The following is a 19,883-nucleotide window of genomic DNA, read 5'->3' on the forward strand; positions in this document are numbered from 1 at the left end:
CTGCTTCTGTCCTGTGTCACATCATCAATAAACACGAGTGTCCCAGTGCCACTGGCAGCCATCACACTGCCTCCCTCCACCATGTGTTACAGATGATGTGCTATGCTTTGGATAATGAGCTGTTCCACACCTTCTCCATATTTTTTCTTGCCATCATTCTGGTAGAGGTTGATCTTGGTTTCATCTGTCCAAAGAATGTTTTTCCAGAACTGTGCTGGCTTTTTTAGATGTTCTTTAGCAAAGTCCAATCTAGGCTTTCTATTCTTGAGGCTTATGAGTGGCTTGCACCTTGTAGTGCACCCTCTGGATTTACTTTCATGCAGTCTTCTCTTTATGGTAGACTTGGATATCGATACGCCTAACCCTGGAGAGTGTTGTTCACTTGGTTGGCTGATGTGAAGGGGTTTCTCTTCACCATGGAAATGATTCTGCAATCATCCACCACTGTTGTCTTCAGTGGACATCCAGGTCTTTTTGCGTTGCTGAGTTCACCAGTGCTTGCTTTCTTTCTCAGGATGGACCAAACTGTAGATTTTGCCACTTGTAATATTGGAGCAATTTCTCGGATGGGTTTTTTCTGTTTTCGCAGCTTAAGGATGGCTTCTGTCACCTGCATGGAGAGCTCCTTTGACCGCATGTTGTCTGTTCACAGCAAAATCTTCCACATGCAAGCACCACACCTCAATTCAACTCCAGGCCTTTTATCTGCTTAATTGATAATGACATAACGACGGACTTGCCCACACCTGCCCATGAAATAGCCAAAGAGTCAATTGTCCAATTACTTTTGAGCCCCTGAAATGAAGGGATTGTGTTCAAAAAATGCTTTAGTTGCCTCACATTTTTATGCAATCGTTTTGTTCACCCCACTGAATTAAAGCTGAAAGTCTGCACTTCAACTGCATCTGAATTGTTTCATTTAAAATTCATTGTGGTAATATACAGAACCAAAGTGAGAAAAAAGTGGTCTCTGTCCAAATATTTATGGACCTAACTGTATATTTATTTATTTAATTTTGCTACAAAACTGTCATAAACGTGTTGATTATTGTTGTGTAACCACCCTCTGATATGCCATAACCCACAGTAGGTGACATTTTATTTGTAATCTGGTAGTCTAACTGGATTATGAATGGATTTATAAATTTACATTCACATACATGTTTTTTAAAATGAATTTTTAAACATTCTTGATGAAGTTTATTACACTTAATAATAAAAATAATAATAATACATGTTATTTATATAGTGCCTTTCCCATGCTCAAGGCACTTATTAAATATGTGTGTGCAAAACATGTAAAGAGAGATATAATAATGTACAAATATAATAAATGTTGGTGAAGTGCATAGTCTTAGTTTCATTTTATAGGATGAGCTTTAAAAAGTAATAATAATAATAATATGAAGTGCTGTATAATTATAAAAATACAAATCATTGAAAGTGAAAACTTTTTTCTTTTCTTGACTTCATCTTTGCCAGTTTAATAACTCTTCCTCTTCTGCTTCTTCTTCTTCCTCTTCTTCTTTTAATTCATTGTTTAGGTGAGTTCATTTTTAACAACAACAACAACATTTATTTCTATAGCACATTTTCATACAAAATGGAGCTCAAAGTGCTTTACATAATAAAGAAAATAAAAATAAAAGACAAAGTAAGAAATTAAAATAAGGCAACATTAATTAACATAGAAAAGGAGTAAGGTCTGATGGCCAGGGAGGACAAAAAAAACAAAAATCCAGATAGCTGAAGAAAAAAATAAAATCTGCAAGGGGGGGCACAAGACCACGAGACCACCTGACCAGCCCCCTCTGGGCATTCTACCTCACATAAATGAAATAGTCCTCTGTGTATTTAAGGTTCTCACGGAGTCACTTGATGATGATGGTCATGCAGACTTCTGGCTTTTAATCATCCATCACTGTAGGAACATCACGGTGCTTTGAGTAGATGGTGGTGGCACAAGCACAGGGGACCACAAAGAAACCGGAAAAGGAAACAGAAGAGAGTATAGATAGATAGATAGATAGATAGATAGATAGATAGATAGATAGATAGATAGATAGATAGATAGATAGATAGATAGATAGATAGATAGATAGATAGATAGATAGATAGATAGATAGATAGATACTTTATTAATTCCCCTACTCCAGCAGCAGCATACTGATAATAAATAATATTAAATTAAAGATTGATAACAATGCAGGTATACAGACAGACAATAACTTTGTATAATGTTAAATGTTAACGTTTACCCCCCCAGGTGGAATTGAAGAGTCACATAGTGTGGTGTATGAACGATCTCCTCAGTCTGTCATTGGAGCAGGACGGTGACAGCAGTCTGTCGCTGAAGCTGCTCCTCTGTCTGGAGATGATCCTGTTCAGTGGATGCAGTGGATTCTCCATGATTGACAGGAGTCTGTTCAGCGCCCGTCACTCTGCCACAGATGTCAAACTGTCCAGCTCCATGCCAACAATAGAGCCTGCCTTCCTCACCAGTTTGTCCAGGTGTGAGGCGTCCCTCTTCTTTATGCTGCCTCACCAGCACACCACCGCGTAGAAGAGGGCGCTCGCCACAACTGTCTGATAGAACATCTGCAGCATCTTATTGCAGATGTTGAAGGACGCCAGCCTTCTAAGGAAGTATAGTTGGCTCTGTCCTCTCTTGCACAGATCATCAGTATTGGCAGTCCAGTCCAGTTTATCATCCAGCTGCACCCTCAGCACACAGTCACCTCTAGGGGTTAGTACAGGGGCAGGAGTACAGAGTAGGGGTTAGTAGAGATTTTAGAGCCACCTTGAATGGTTATTATAATGAATTGGATATACAGAGTATCAGGATTAAATTACAGTGAAGTTATGAGAAGACCATGTTACAGTAATGTGTTTTCAGCAGTTTTTTAAAGTGCTCCACTGTGTTAGCCTGGCGAATTCCTACTGGCAGGCTATTCCAGATTTTAGGTGCATAACAGCAGAAGGCCCCCCGCCTCACCATTTCTTTTAAGATTTGCTCTTGGAATTCTAAAGAGACACTCAGTTGAGGATCTGAGGCTACGATTTGGAATATAAGATATCAGACATTCCGATATATAAGATGGGGTGAGATTATTTAAGTCTTTATAAACCATAAGCAGTATTTTAAAGTCAATCCTGAATGACACAGGTAACCAGTGTAGTGACATCAGGACTGGGGTGATGTGCTTGGATTTTCTTTTCCTGGTTAGGATTCTAGCAGCTGCATTCTGCACTCGTTGTAACTGATTTATGTCTTTTTTGGGTAGTCCTGAGAGGAGTGCGTTACAGTAATCTAGCCGACTGAAAACAAACGCATGAACTAATTTCTCAGCATCTTTCAATGATATAAGAGGTCTAACTTTTGCTATGTTTCTTAAGTGAAAAAATGCTGTCCTAGTGATCTGATTAATATGTGATTTAAAATTCAGATTACAGTCAACGGTTACCCCTAAGTGTTTTACCTCCGTCTTGACTTTTAATCCTAATGTATCCAGTTTATTTCTGATAGCCTCATTGTATCCATTATTGCCAATCACTAAGATTTCATTTAACTGTTGTGAGAGGGTACAGCCCGGACACAGACAGGAGGACACGTCCTTGAGCATCACCACACGTTTATTTCCACTAATATATACCAGTCACTATGTGCACCGCCACCAAACACCCCCCACAGTCTCTCAGCAGTCCAGGCTTCTCTTGTAAGCCACCTCACTGTCCTTCTCACACTTCAGGCCTCTCCTCACCACCTCATTCACCTCCTCACCCGACTCCAGCCTTGATTGTCAGGAGGGAGACCTTTTGATAGGCAGCCGAATGCCAACCACACCCAGGACCCTTGTGACACTGTAAAGACAGACGGACCCCTGTATGTGTGTTTACGTACTACAGAAGACCCCTGGACAGCCTTTCTGGTATATGAAGACCAATAATTGTTAATTAATGAATGGCTGCAGTACAGATATCAGACATACATCTACAGTACATATAGAAACAAAGGACTGCTATGTTGTGTGATGATGATCCTCACTGACTTCACAAGTTGTTCCCATCGATGCCAATACTGAATTCAGTGTTGACCCCCCGACCTCACAATCTGAACACCCAGAACTCAAACAACTTGGAAACCAAATGATAAATCCAAGCACCTTTTGCCCCGTGATGTGAATGGCAGCACGTTGTCGGTGTGTTTGTGTGAACGTCGGGCCTCCCGTACGCTTTGTCGTGTCAGAAGCTCTTTAGTGAAAGTATCTCGTGGGATTTTTGCTGCTAATTTGATGTTTTGTGTTATTTTTTGATGTAATAACAACTTTGTGTATTTGCCAAAGTGTAATGAGGAATATACGAGGAAGAGGAAAGCTGTTAGAGCTACCATTTGTACTTTGATTAATTTACATTGTTATCCATCCATCCATCCATTTTCCTGCCCGCTGAATCCGAACAGAGGGTCACGGGGGTCTGCAGGAGCCAATCCCAGTCAACACAGGGCACAAGGCAGGAACCAATCCTGGGCAGGGTGCCAACCCACCGCAGTACATTGTTATTCAAATATTATTCTTATTTGTTAATATTTCACCTTAAAATGCAGCGTATTTACTGTTAAAATCATTTCGAAAATTCAAGTTGGTGGGACACAGGAATGGATTGATTCAGTTTCTATTATTTAAAAGAGGAAAAACTTTCTGGAAGTCAAACAAGTTCTGGAACAGATGAAGTTTGGAGCCCAAGGTGTCAGTGTGATGACAATTCTGTGTTAACATCGATGTTATTACACTCTCTGACGAGTCTGATCAGGCGTACGGCTCTGGTCCTGGTGGGCCGCAGTGGCTGCAGGTTTTCATTCTCACCATCTTCTTCATCAGTGAGCCGTTTTTGCTGCTAATTCATTTCTTTTTCTTTAGTTTAAATGAACTTGACTCAGGCCCCTGAGCTGTTTCTCTTAATGAGACACAAAACGAGCCGCCACATGCCCAGCTCACCTGTGCCCACCACAAGATCTGAAAATAAAGAAAGGTGAGGGTCTCAGTGAGTTTGAACTCTCAGGTCACCAAAACATTTGGAAAATTCAAATTTGGGAATGAGAGCAACAGCAAGCCGTGGAATTAAGTAATGACTTTAATTAACAGCAAGAATCGGCTCCTCATTAAGAAACTGGCTGGAGTTTGAAATCCCAGTTTAGCTGCTCACCTGTCGGCTCGTCTCACGTCTCATTTCTGTTTGGCTGCCAATTAATGAAGAAAAGGGAAAAGGAGATCATTAGCAATGAAAACTGGGCTGGGAATGAAAACCTGCAGCCACTACGGCCCACCAGGACCAGAGTAGGGGACCCCTGCAGAAGAGTGGCCCCTGTTCAAGAAGGAGCTGAAATGGTGCCGATGGATGAGCCTGATTACTGATTTGACTTGTTAGACAGTTATGTGCCTTTCATTAATTCTTCTTCTTCTTTTGGCTGCTCCCATTAGGGCTCACCACAGTGGATCATCTTCTTCCATATCTTCCTGTCCTCGTCATCTTGTTCTGTTACACCCATCACCTGCATGTCCTCTGTCACCACATCCATAAACCTTCTCTTAGGCTTTCCTCTTTTCCTTACCATCCTTCTCCCAGTATACCCAGCATCTCTCCTCTGCATATGTCCAAACCAACACCATCTCACCTCTCTGACTTGGTCTCCAACCTGAGCTGACCCTCTAATGTCCTCATTTCTAATCCTGTCCATCCTCGTCACACCCAGTGCAAATCTTAACATCTTTTAACTCTGCCACCTCCAGCTCTGTCCCCTGTGCCACTGTCTCCAGCCCATGTAACATAGCTGGTCTCACTACTGCCCTGTCACTCTTGCTGATCCCCGTCTGTCACCAGTCACTCCTGACACTCGTCTCCACGCTGCCTGCACTCTCTGTTCTTATTGAAGGTGTTGATCTCCACCTTACAGTATGTGGGGCCTGTGAACTTCTTATTTGTCTCAAAGTCTTAATTTACAGAAGTGATTAACAAGGTAGTGTGTGTAAATAAATTAATACAGTAAATAAAAAAAATAATGAATTAATACATTAAAATAAATAAATAAATAAATTGGTACTTGTCTGTGAATGAATGTGAATGATTTTCCCTGCAAATGGACTGGCGCTGTGCTTAGAAAAGGTATATATGTGTGTGTGTGTGTGTGTGTGTGTGTGTGTGGATCACTAACCTAGGGGGGTGTGTTTGTGTCGGGGGTCTTGTCCAGTTTACTAGCACACACACACACAGAGGTTTTAGGTGAAGTATATAAACATTTCCCTTTGCAATATTTCCAAATATTTTTTTTTACCTGCTTCAAATTATTAATTAAATGTCCACATCAACTAGACCAGGGGTGGGCAAACGGTGGTCCTGGAGGGTCTCAGTGGCCGCAGGTTATTTTCATTCCAACCCATTTGCTTCATTAGAAACCAATCCTCACCAATCTCAGACCGTATTTAATTGTATGGCTTGTTAGTCTACAATCTGTGAAGTGCCTTGAGCTTGGGAAAGGCGCTACATAAGTAAATGTATCATTAATGTTAGCTTCTTATTTTGAAGATTTGAAACCTTAAACTGATCATTTTCAGTCTGTCCCACTTTTCTATGCAGTGTTTTATTAAATCAAATCATAACGTGCGTGATGGACACACACAGATGTAAAAGGACACAAGCGAGATGGACAACTGCTGGCTGCTTTGTCATCTTATAGCTAATAAGGAGCCATTAAAACACGGAGTGTCGCTGGTTCAGATTTCAATAAGCAGTTAAAGGTGGAGAAACCTTAACAAGCAAGACCACCAAAATGAAGCATCAAAATCTCACTGGAGCAATAAGGGGCTTCATCAGCACGAATCGACTTGTCATTAAGAAACTGGGCTGGAACACCAAACCTGCAGCCACTGTGGCCCACCGGGACCGGACTGCTGTGTACGTCAATCCACACAAACAGGAGGATGAGCACCGGGAGTCACGTCTGCATTGTTCTTTGTATTGTCCGCTGACAGCCTGCTGAAGGCGCGCAATAAGTACGTGAAGCGCCGTATCATTCTCATTATTATTATTACCATTATTGTCATTATTATTATCATTATTAATGTCATTATTATTATTATTATTATTGTCATTATTATTATTCTTATTATTATCATCATTAATGTCATTATTATTATTATTATTGTCATTATTATTCTTATTATTGTAATTATTATCATTATTGTCATTATTATTATTCTTATTATCATTATTGTCATTATTCTTCTTCTTATTATTATTGTCATTATTATTATTACCATTACTGTCATTATCATTATTCTTATTATCATCCATCCATCCAATTATCCAACCTGCTGAATCTGAACACAGGGTCACGGGGGTCTGCTGGAGCCAATCCCAGCCAACACAGGGCACAAGGCAGGAACCAATCCCGGGCAGGGTGCCAACCCACCGCAGTCTTATTATCATTATTGTCATTCTTCTTCTTATTATTGTCATTATTATTCTTATTATTATCATTGTTGTCGTTATTATTACTATTATTGTCATTATTATTTTTATTATTATCATCATTATTGTCATTATTATTCTTATTATCATTATTATTATTCTTATTATCATTATTGTCATTATTCTTCTTCTTATTATTGTCATTATCATTACTATTCTTCTTCTTCTTCTTGTTTGTTGTAATCCTGACTCAATACAATGGCCAGGCAGTTTGTTTGTGTGATCTTCTTCTTCTTCTTCTTCTTCTTCCGCTGCTCCTTTGACAAATCAGTCGTTCATTAAAGGGTTTTGTTTTATCAACAAAGCAATGCAGGATTCACAGCAGCGCTCACTGATGAGAAAGTTTATTTTGAATTTATTTTCTTTCATTCAGCAAAGTGCCGTGAGCAGGATTTGAACCCGGGTCCCTGCAGTAATTTGTGGCAGATCATCTCTCAAAAACTCACAGCTAAACCTCCACTCACAGGCGCGGTGACATCCTTAGGGCAGAGTGGTGGCTCTGAGGAGACCAGGGATCTGTGCCAGACATTAGAAGGTTGCCAGTTTGAATCCCATAATGCCGTTGGCCCCTGAGCCAGGCCTGGTGGGTGTGACATTAATTAAGCAAGTCCTCCAGCTCGGGGTTGGTGGCAGGATTGGTACTCGCAGTGCTCCAGTGTGGTGCTGTGGTGTCGCCTGTTGCCATCTGGGCGGTTCATCATATGGTGGGGTCATCAGTGCATGCTGCCAACCCCTCTCTCTCTCCAGTTTGACAGAAAACCCACCCATCTTACGGCCCTACTGGTGGCACTGGGAGGAGGACGTGAGGGTCGAGGATATGTAACTGGTAATACGGTGGGCACAGCCTTGACAGACAGGTTTGCATGGCGGCTGTGGCTTCTCTCGGCCACCCCTTGGAGGCGCCAGCGCTGGCCAGGGTAGACAATGGAAGAGAATATTCAGGGGGAGACGTGACAGGACAGACACTTGGAAGTGAGAGAATGGGACGGGGATGAGTTAGGAAGACAAGAGAACAGCAGCATGAAGCCATCAGGAGAAGAAGGAGCCTGACAAACAGCCAAATGGAGGAGACGACCCCAAGAAGCACAGAAGTCGGAGACTCGAGGAACAAAAGTGACGAGGGGACAGAAGACAAACTCTGCCACGGGCTTCAACAACACGCGTATGGCAGCCGTGATGTGACAGGAGTGGCAGACCCCACAAAGTCCTGGAAACGGGGAGCTGAATGGCGTCAAGTGACTGAAGAGAAAGGAGCCTCCGCTTGTAATGGATGGGTTACAGGGGGTGGCATCCCTGCCAGGATGAACTTCCTTTCCTAAACTGGCATGGGAGGTCCCAAGGGGCAAATAGGCAAGAAGAGTGGCAGGGCATTGCCAGCCTTAGCCAGGAGGCTCTCAGAAGATGGCAGCATTAAAGTGGGTACTCTGGCACCCTAGAAGGAAAGGGGGGGGGGCAGCTTATCAGGGTTAAATGTCTGTGATACGCCATCTGTTGGAATGACAAATGCAACACGCTTCATTGTAAAAGATTAGGGTCCAAGTGGAAGCTCTGCGCTGGCGTCCAGAAGGCACCAGAAGGGTCCTACTCCGCTGGGCACTTGACCAAGACTCTTACCCTGAAAATCGCTCCATTGTCACCTGTGCAATGGCCGACCCCATGCTCCGACCTCCAAAGGACATGTAAAAAGTGAGCTTCCCCTGAGGAATTAAGAAAGAATATGAAATAAACATAATAAATAAACCTGCAAAGGTCAGCGCCAAGGTCGGTGTGTGGACCCCTTTGATTCTGTTATGTCTGAGACTGGCATCACATTTGAAATAAATTAACAATGACTTTATTTAAATGCACACACAGACACGCACACAGGTATCAAAGTAATGGACAAATTCTGAAATTATACATCAGAGCCCCCTCAGTGCCACCAGTGCCACACTCTCAACAATCGAGTCACTTCATCGGGTTCAAAATGCCCATCACTGCCACCCAGTAGGAGAGCTCTGCACAGACTTTTGGACCTTCTTTCTGTGTCTGGGCACCATCGATGGCAAGCATAACCCGATCAGACCATCGCTGGGAGCTGGCAGTGCCTACTGCAGGTACAAGCGGGCACATTCAACTGTTGTCATGGCTGCATGCGGTGCTCTGGACTGCTTCACACTGGTGGATCTGGGGACATAAGGCCATAAAAGTGACGGTGGCATCTCCATGGCGAGTGGCTTTGGCTCGTTGGGGGTGTGCAGGTGATGTCACTGTGCCAGGCACAGACTTGACTTTCCCACTTCACATAACTCAGAGGAGTCCACAAGGAGGGCAGTGTCCGCCTTTGCCATGTTACACATCTGAAGTTTAAAAGTTGTGCCAAATTGTGGTGCCCCCCCCCCCCCAGAGTGTACCAAGTTGTCACATCCTCAAGGCTCACTGTAGAGCAGCAGGTCTACTACAACTACTGTCATTCCTGGGCAAGAAGACTCATTGAGAATGCACTGGGCATGCTGGGCATCCCTTTTCAGCCAGCCAGTTGAATGCCAACCCCAGAGTGCTGGGCACATCCTGAAGGCAGGTGCGGCTCTGCTTAACTTCCTCACGTGCCCACCCTGATGCGGCCAACCCAGGCTGCACAAGATACATTCCTGTCAGTTAGTCAGATGGCACCAGGGGAGTGGAGGTGGCATGCGGATGGGGACAGCGACTCTCTTGATCCCTGGCAGCACTCAACACAAGGCCAAACCTGAGAGCAGACCCCTGGTGGAGGGGAGTGGCAGAGTGCCATGGCAGGTGGCCGTCATTAGCAGGGGTCTTCTTTTATGAATCCTGCAGTGAACTTGTGGCCGTCGTCCTTCTCGATGCCCACTGTGCCCCCTGTGGATAGTCAGGCCAAGCAATCAATACAAGCATACAGTGCAGCAGGTCTGTGAACAATTATTATCATAAATGAATGATAAACTAGAAAGGTTATCATCTTCATCATCATTAGCATTATTATTATTACTATTATCATTATTATCTTCATCATCATCATCATCATTATTATTACCATTATCATTATTATCTTCATCATCATCATTATTAGCATTATCATTATTATTAGCATTATTATCTTCATCATCATCATCATTAGCATTATTATTATTATTACTATTATCATTATCTTCATCATCATCATCAGCATTATTATTATTATTACTATTAATATCAACATCATCATTAGCATTATTATTATTATTACTATCTTCATCATCATCATCATCATTATTATTATCATTATCATTATTATCTTCATCATCATCATTAGCATTTTTATTACCATTATCATTATTATCTTCATCATCATCATTATTATTATTATCATTATTATCATCATCATCATCATCTTCATTACTTTTATAAATCAACCACAGATAAACATAGAGCCGATCTCAAGAGTGTTTAGACAGACAGTGTGAGGGGTCACTGACCAGGCTGGTGGTCCCCGAGCTCCTTGTGCTTCTTGTAGAGCAGCTGATGGATTTCAAATTTGGCGTCCATCCGGTCCTTGGGGGGCAGCTGCAGCAACATGGAGGCCACCACCCTGCCGAAGGAGGCCTCCTCGTTTTCTTGCTCCTTCTCGCCGTCCAGTTGCTGCAGCCGCTGCTGAAGCCTCCTCAGTAGGCTCCCCTGCAGGTCGTCGCTGGGCGGCTCCTTCCTTTTTGAGGGATGAGGAGGCTCCGAACAAGAGGAGGAGGAAGACGGGGAAGAAGATGGCGCAGACAACGTGGGCGGTGGACTCGCTCGGTCAGCGGGCTTTGGTGTGGCGAGGGAGGCTTCGTCGACGTCTGCCGGGCCGCCCTTCACGTTCAGCACAAGACAATCGCTGGGCTCCTTGACCTGAAAGACATCAACGGCAAAATACGCCAATTCACTTGGAATGTCTGATTGGATGAAATGACACACTCAGCAATCCGGGACTCGGACATCGCTGACATCCTGGGCCGACCTGGGATGGACCTCCCAGCTTAAAGTCACCAGTCCCAGCACCGCATGAACCGAGACGAGCCCCCCTGTGACCATCAGAACAGGCCGTCCGTAACTGAAGACCAACTGAAGAAGCTCCAGGAGTGGACGGAGGTCTTAAGACCTGTGCTGGCCACCTCTGTGGTGTCACCCGTCACTAAGGACACAAAACAGTGCCACTTGAGTGGAAAGCACCCGGCAGTGTAAGGTGGGCACCTCAGGACTACAGAGCGGTGGCACTTTCACCTCCCATCATGCAGACTGCTCCAGGACTATAGGGGTCCGCCTGTGGCAGACCACCTGAACCCTCTGCAGTCTGCCTACTGGGCAAACACCGGAGTGGAGGCTGCAATTATCTGGCAACTCACTGAGGATTCTGCTGTTTGAGGTGGGTGAGCCTGTGGCATACTGATAATGGACCACCTGTCGGGCGGACCACCCATCTGTGAGACTTAAGGACTGTGTGAGCCACGTAAGGAGCTGGCCTGTCGTCTTCTCTCTTCACACTCGTGGACTACAAGCACAAGAGCGGGTCACGTCACTCGCTGACCTTCTCAGAGGGTTCTGCACTTATGGTACGGGGGTCTATCGATAAGGGGGGGGGGTCTCTGAGAATTGTCTGCAACTCAACATCAGCAAAACCAAACAAGTGCTTAGTGACTTTCACCCTGCCACTGTGGTCACTGTGAGGATGTGGAGGTGGTACTTGGGGGGTCCGCATCAGTGACAGGCTGGACTGGGGCACAGGGGGCCAGCAGAAGAAAGGGCAGAGCGGAGTGTTAGAGCGACATCTTCTACAACTCTGTGATGGCCAGGGTCCGGTGCTGGGCTGGTGACATCACAAAGGAGAGGACCACCGAATCAACAAGCTAATTAAACGGGCAGGCTCAGGTGTGGACCCCCTTGATGTAGATGTGCCATTCTGACCAATGTGGCACGTCCTCGCTCTGACACACCGACACTGAGGACTTGCTTTGTGGGCCTTAATAACTCACAGACCCCTGGCTTCTACAATGTCATGTAAGCCCCCATTCCAGTCCCAGACGTCAGATTAGTGGTCCTGAGAAACTGGAAAAACAAACAGCGAGCAGCCCAGCTAGCCGGCCGTGCGGACCCTACAGGACGTCGCAGTCTGCGTGTGGCGCTGCCCTCGGCCCCCCTGCACTTCTCATGGCACCACAATCTTGAGGGTTTGACACATTAAAGGTGCCGTGTGTCACGGAGTCCGATGACATTTTAAGAGTGACGAGTAACACAAGGCACGTCTGACTGAAGTGAAGGAATCCCCACGTCGTCCCTCCTCAGCGCTCGTGTTTCTCTGCCGCTCCAACACAGGGTTCGGCTGCAGAGCCAAGCAGAAAGGAGCAGGGGGGCCTGCAGACCACCAACAGGAATCTCTACAGAAGTTCAGTCGGAATCCTCGAGCTGCTGAAACACTGCGGCCATCCTTGGGGGGCATCAAGTTGGCTACTGATTCAGAAGTTCTGGCCCACCTTAAATTCAGTTTGGTGATGCATGTGATTTACTTCACCGCACACCAAGGACTAAACTTGGGCTCCGTGCCCCCTTTCTGATGACGTTTCACTTGTGACTCGCTTAAGGCAGACCACCGGCGACTCAACAAGCCACACTGACACGCCGGTGAGCTCAAAACACGGCGACGTCGACAAACGGCCGAGCGAAACGCCGCCGAGCGCAAACACGGCCAGTCGAGCTGACGCTTCACTTACGAGGCGCTTCCACAGGCGGCGCCCTCGTCTCCGCTTAGACATCGAGAAGAAGGAGCTCAACGACGCAAAAAACATCCACCGGGCCGGGGGGGGGCAATTAGAACAAGGACATCTGCCAGAGAGAGAACTTGGGGAGAAAACATGGAGAGCAGTGCGAGTCTGAAGTGACTGGGAAACGCGTGAACACTGGAATAACACTGAGAGAGAGAAAGAAAGAAAGAAAGAAAGAAAGAAAGAAAGAAAGAAAGAAAGAAAGAAAGAAAGAAAGAAAGAAAGAAGCAGCCAAATTCATGAATGAATAAACAAACAAACAAATATGGAGATAAATAAACAAATTAATACATAAACAAGTCACCAAATAAATAAATGGCCAAACAAATAAATAACTAAATAAACAAATAAGTAAATAGCTAAATAAATAAATAAACAAATAGTTAAATAAATAAATAAGTAGCTAAACAAATAAACAAAAAATAAACAAGTAACCAAATCAACAAACAAACAAATAAAAATAAACTGATAAATAAACAAATAAATAAATAAGTACCCAATGAATGAATAAACAAACAAATAAATAAAATTAGCTAAATAAATAAATATGTGGATAAATAAAAAATAAATAAATACATTAACAAGTAACTAAATAAATAAACTAATAAATAAATAAATAAATAAATAAATAAATAAATAAGCAAATGAATAAGTAACCAAATGAGCAAACAAATAAATAGCTAAATAAACAAACAAGTAGCTAAACAAATAAGCAAACAAATACACAAGTAGCCAAATGAATGACTAAACAAACAAATGCATAATTAAACACAGTTTGTTCATTCATTCGTTAATTCACACTCACTGTATGTACGTTAATGAACTTGCAGGTATTTTTACTTCGGTTGAATGAGTTACTTGTCCCTTTTTTTTTGTTTTACTTGTCCCTTTTCTTTGCTTGTGACCCGCGTGTTCCTTTCAACGTGTCCCCACAGTGCCCGCCCGCCCGCCCTTCTTTCCTTTGCTCTGCACGCTCGCCCGGCTCATCAACAGAAGTTTATCGATTTCTGAAATATTCCTAAAGATGATCTGAGCCAGCAGGAGGACTCACCTGAGCGTCCGCCTCACTTTTTTTGACCGTCTCCCCAAAAAGTGACCGGCGTGCAGCAGACATGACTACGAAATCCTTAGCTGCCATCTGGTTAGAGGCTCATGTGGCCCCCACAGTTGCGTTATTCGTATTCATGTTAAGCAGGAGCCTCTGAGGGCGATAAACTGACTTCTCTGCCCTGAAGCAGCGTTGACATCTCAGGTCTGTGCGAATAAACCAACAGAGTCTCACTGCAGACCTCCAGAGCTCCACTTCGTCCAGCAGGTTGTCACTTTATGGTATACGTCACCGATGACACCTGCCTACACTATGGTGGGCCATCTGACACAAATTGAAGTAACACAGGTGACAAAAACCTGCAATCCAATTGGCTGTCCAGCTGAGCTACTGAAGTGGCGGAGGTCTGCAGCTGGACATGTGAACACACGGAAGGACACACAAACACACACGTGTGTCAACAAGCACTGCGGGGTCTCCTTAATGCCAACGAGAATGTGCCTTTACAGTGCCTGGCAGGCCCTCAGGTGCTTCATCCCAACTTAAATTTTCTTTCTTTCTTTCTTTCTTTCTTTCTTTCTTTCTTTCTTTCTTTCTTGTGTGTGTTCAGACCACAGTGTGTGTTTATTTAATGAACTTCTTTAAAAGGTCAGATTTTCGTACTAATAAAAGTTTTTAAATGAGTGGGCATGAAACCCAACAAAAGCAGCTGCAGGTCTGCATTCGAGCCGAGCTGACCACAGGGTTGACCACACGGACTGCTGATCAAACGAAAGCCTGCTCTGGGCACCTTACTGTGGGCACAGGGATTTGGCTTTTATTATTCTTATTATTAAATAACCCCCAGCTTTAAAAGTGACAATTAGTATACAGCGGTGAAGTGGCCCAACAGGTCCGCAAGCGTTTAAGAAGCCAATACCCCCGACCCTCACCCACCTGCCTCGCGAAGTTGGACTCCTCGTCGCGGTGTTTGATGTGCTCGGAAAGGAAGCTGAGCATCGACACGATCGGCGGGAGGCACGGATTCCAGCTGCCCACGCAAGCCTTCCCCCGAAGTTTCTTCTTGGCTTTCACGTATCGATCCCGCAGGTATTTCCACTTCTGCCGGCACACGCGTTCGTCCTCGCCGAGGGTCTGGGCGATTTCACGCCACGAATTTATGCACATTTGGCTGTCCCTGTACGCCTTCAGTGTCGGGTTATAGAGGTGCGGGTAGCGGCGGATCACTTCGCACAGTTGCTCCTCGAACGAGCCCATGGCGGGGATCCGGTCGGGCGCAGACGCCGTCAATGCGCCCAGGCGCGCACAGCATCGCGCGCGCTCAGAAGATTCTGGAGGCACGCGGTCGCCGACGGGAGGGTCCGCGCGCCAGGACTGCGCACCCTAGCGGACCCTGCCGGTGACGCGGACGCGCTCAGTTCGGAGGGCGCCGAGTCGTCTTGTTCTGCGCGTGTCTTTGTGCAGCGCGCCCCTCCTTCCAACCGTTGTGATGACGTCACTCGCAGGAGCGCGGCCAAGTCCTCCGCTCTGAATGGCTCGCGTCGGGGCCTTCATTAGCATACCCAGCATGCATGGCGGCCGCACCACAAGGTGTATGCTTTAACTTTATTTATTTTTCCAACGTCGCTGTTTGCTTTTTTCAATCTGGGAACAATGTGAACGTCTCGATTTTATGACTCTCGTTCGTTTCCTTCGCCTGCACGTGCGCGAGAAGCGGGACACCGCCAGTCAGTCACGTCGTAAAGATCGTGGGGGGAGCAACCCGCACAAGCAATCGGTAGAAACACTCTGGCTTCTCTTCAGCTCGTATAAATCTTTCGCCTTTTACTAAAGATTTCCGTGGAGAGGAGCATCAAAGAGTTTTACGAATTTTTTGATGCCTTGCGAAAGCGAGGCTTTCTGTTGTGGTCAAAAATCAGAATTTGTATTGTTAGTTTATAAGGTTGTGTCACGTGTTTCTTTTAATCCCGTTAAGCGCACCTTTCTTGTGTAACGTTATGATAAGAACGCTAGTGTACGTCCCGGAGAAAAAGTCTGACACACACCGTCTCTGCCATCTTTCTATAGCGCCTTTTAAACTGGATGAGCGGTAATAACGGAACTCGCTTAACACACGGACGGGTAACGGAGGACGAGATTAGAGTTCTGACATAACTTGTAATGTAAGCCCATTTGAATGAGTCCGCCATTGTAGTCGAGCTGCCGTGTGGAGACTTGACTTGACTTGGCGACGTCTGTGCCTTCTGAGGCATGGGCGTCATGGTGCTGGAGGGTAATGATTACCCAGGACCCCCAGGAGGGGGTCTCTCGAAGTCTGCAATGAAAAGTTTTTGTTTTGAGTGCCAGGTGTGCACAGAGAATGCTTATGTGTAGGGCCCAGAGTTCTGTGCTACACCTCTGTCTGAGGAGAACAATAGTAACAAGAATATATTTAGAATATTTATCATTGTCAGTTATTAATAATGATACCTATTATTATTGTCGTTGTTGCTGGATTATTACATATGTTGTGCCCTGTACTTTTTTGTCATGGGGGGTGGAGCCTACCCCAGCTGCACGGAGTGCAAGGCAGGAACAACCCCTGGACAAGGACACCAGTCCATGACTGGACCAAACACACACACACACACACCAGGGCCAATTTAGACTCGCCCATTCACCTAACTTGCATTAGTTACAAGACAATGGAATAAGAATGATCATATTAAACATATAATGGGTTTTATATTTATATATAATTAATCGGATATTTATAGATAATTGTTTAAACATAAATTAACAAACAATAATATTAGTGCTACAATTATATGCACACACACGTATACATACATAGTTATTAAAACTGATATATTTGTGATGCGGGCCCCCACCCCTGGACTATCCATATATGATGAAAACTGAATGGAAAGAATTCAGTAAAGGGAACTGAAATGCCCCTCACTGCTTATATAGGCCAGTATTAATTATATATATATATATATATATATATATATATATATATATATATATATATATATATATATATATATATATGTGTGTGTGCACACAGTACTAAAAACTCAAAGCACAAAGCCCCCGTTTCTTATTCAAATCTTCCACTGATGTCCTTTTTCGTTCGCGTCTCCAATTTTAACTTCTGCGCGAGTACAGCGCCCCCTTCCTGCTGCTCAGCACACCAGGCGCTGTGGCTCTTGTGATGGCGGGTGGGTGTTGTACAGTTTCGCTAGCAGGTGTAAAGTAACTCGGCATAAATCAGCGTCCATCCCCACAAAAGGCAGGAGGCGACACTCGTAAGGACACCCGACTCGCTGCGTTAAGAGTCTCCTTCTGTCGGTGCGGCCGTGCGCGGCTATCAGGAGGAATGTGCGGCTTTTCCGCCAAGGGGGCGTTACCTTATGCAAATAGGCGCACTTTATGCAGACGTGGAATTCTCTTTAATAATAACAAATAAAACATTTTATTTATATAGCGCCTTTCCCATGCTCATGGCACTTACAGAATTTAAGAAAGAACGGCAGGGTATACAGCATATATAGCATTGTACAAACCAGATAAATAAATAAAGAAGATTATGACAGTGAATTTAAAATCTTTCAATGTGATTTACGGCAACGCGTGAATTATTCGTAAAAGAGTCGGCCTCGTTCAAACGGTGAATTGGCCGTGCTTACATGTAAATGTGCTCGCATCCATTTATTTAATTTCATTACATTTTATTTACCGGCTCTTTTGACTGTCGCGGTTGGGTGAATGGGCCTCAGACTTGTCCCTTTGCCTCAGCTGGCATCATGAAGGCTCGTGTAGTTTAACGGGCCAACCCTGCTACCTGCTGGGCTTCCTCACGTTGGAGTTTTAGGACCCCCCAGCCGCCTTATACCCCCCCCCCCCCACTATAATTTTGGCTACCATGCCCGATTGTTGACTCTTTCAGAGTATAAGCGCGCATTAAACTGACTGAAGATGAAAAGGACACTTTGCGAAAAGCCACTGACGTCCCTTTAGTGAAGTCCGAGCGAAATCACTCACCCCCGCGCTAAAATGACAGTAAACAACAGCATTTATTTTTGGAGCACATTTTCATACAAACAACTTTACAAAATGCCAGTCATAATGAAATTCAAATGAAACCAAATCAAGAAAAGTAATGCATAAATAATATGCAAAAAATAAGCAAATAAATAACCGCACACACATACACTTGACAGAAAGACAGAGTCCCTAAATAAAGAACGTCCGCAAACTCGGAAGGCGCCGTGCGGGGACGTCAATGCCGAGCAGAGGGCTGCGCGTCCACGTGACCGGCCGGCACGAATCATGCGAGACCTCGAAGGCGTGCGAGCGCGGAGTAGCGGTGTCTAATGTTAGGAATATAGGAAGTAGGAATATAGCGTTTAATTTTGGTAGTGATGTCTCTCGGTGCCCATTGGCAATTCTGATTGTTACTTTTTCTCTTGTCGTTGTCCTCTCTGTCACTTCCTGCTTCGTTTCTTTGGAATTCCGCGCGTGAAATATCGCCGGCCATTCGACAGATGGCGCTGTGGTTAAGGAGCAAAGCAAAGTCCGGGACACTCCATATAAGTATACAGAAAAACGGCCTAACGACAAACTGGCTCCGTGATTGGTCGAAGGTGTCCTGCTTACGTCACTGGCCGGCAGGCTCGCTGCGTTTTTCTTCAATCGATTCGCGCGAGCGGCGCACAGCAATGGCACCGAGTGGCCTTGGGCAGACATTTCCGTGAAAAAGAAAAGAAAACGGCAATAAAATCATCAGCTCTTTATTTCTTTCTTTCTTTCTTTCTTTCTTTAAAATTGAAAGCAGACAAAAGGCACGATCGTGTCTCCTGCAGTGCGACCACCAAACCCAACTGTCCTAACTTTGTGCCAAGAGTGGACAGTCCGTGTCCCCCGTCTAGCTACCATCTGTTTGAACTTCATGGGCACGTCAGAGATAAGAAAGAGATGAACGGCTTTCTTTAATAAAGCGCCATGACAAATGTGGAGGGCCGTCCGTTTTCACTCCATGTGGTACACTGTAAAAAGTAGTGTGTTAAAATTACTTAAAAAAAATAAGGCAACAAATTACAAGCAATATTTTTGAGTAGATTTACTCTACTGAACTATTGAGTAAACTTAATATATTAATTTACTCAAATTTACCTAAAATAAATGAGTTTGACTAAATATAAGTAGTAGCAAAAATAAGTTTTTTTACTCAGATTTTCATTTGAGTTACACAAAAAAAATAAGTAATAATCCAACATTCTGTGCTCCACAGTAATGACTATAACAAACAAATAATAAAATTGCATATATCTTGATTTATTCAAACATACCCAGATAGTCAAACAAACTGAGTTATATTTTCAAATTTAAACATTTGATACTTGAGCACCAGGAACCTTTGCCAGAAATCTCTTTTGAAATTAAACAAACTTTTATCTTTAAGGAGATTGCACGACTTTTTAAAATTTCTTCAATTTTCTGTGTATTAACCACTGTTTTGGTAATAGATGTTTAGCAACTTTAACGTTATAATATGC

The 19,883-nt window shown here is 44.2% G+C and overlaps 1 protein-coding gene and 1 non-coding gene across 2 annotated transcripts; one reads left to right on the forward strand and one right to left on the reverse strand.

The window, feature by feature from the left end:
• Positions 1–9,921: 9,921 nt before the first annotated feature.
• On the reverse strand, positions 9,922–15,810 carry LOC114646936 (transcription factor Adf-1-like). The gene is made up of 3 exons (XM_028795355.2): positions 15,280–15,810; positions 10,980–11,388; positions 9,922–10,383 (listed from the first exon to the last, which is right to left on the reverse strand). The coding sequence occupies exons 1-3, from the start codon at positions 15,598–15,600 to the stop codon at positions 10,310–10,312; spliced, it is 804 nt and encodes a 267-aa protein (XP_028651188.1). The 5' UTR covers positions 15,601–15,810; the 3' UTR covers positions 9,922–10,309.
• Positions 15,811–16,126: 316 nt separating this feature from the next.
• LOC114641214 (U5 spliceosomal RNA) lies at positions 16,127–16,240 on the forward strand. The gene has a single exon (XR_003714287.1). It is a non-coding gene; the product is annotated as a U5 spliceosomal RNA (small nuclear RNA).
• Positions 16,241–19,883: the final 3,643 nt, after the last annotated feature.

This window comes from Erpetoichthys calabaricus, chromosome 1 (assembly GCF_900747795.2).
Source record: "Erpetoichthys calabaricus chromosome 1, fErpCal1.3, whole genome shotgun sequence".
NCBI classification, from domain to species: Eukaryota; Metazoa; Chordata; class Cladistia; order Polypteriformes; family Polypteridae; genus Erpetoichthys; species Erpetoichthys calabaricus.

Coding starts and splice junctions, on each gene's coding strand:
- LOC114646936 (XM_028795355.2), bottom strand. CDS start 15,600: ATGGGCTCGTTCGAGGAGCAACTGTGCGAAGTGATCCGCCGCTACCCG. Junction 11,389..15,279: donor AGTCCAACTTCGCGAGGCAG/GTGGGTGAGGGT, acceptor GATGTCTTTCAG/GTCAAGGAGCCCAGCGATTG. Junction 10,384..10,979: donor GCTCGGGGACCACCAGCCTG/GTCAGTGACCCC, acceptor GACTATCCACAG/GGGGCACAGTGGGCATCGAG.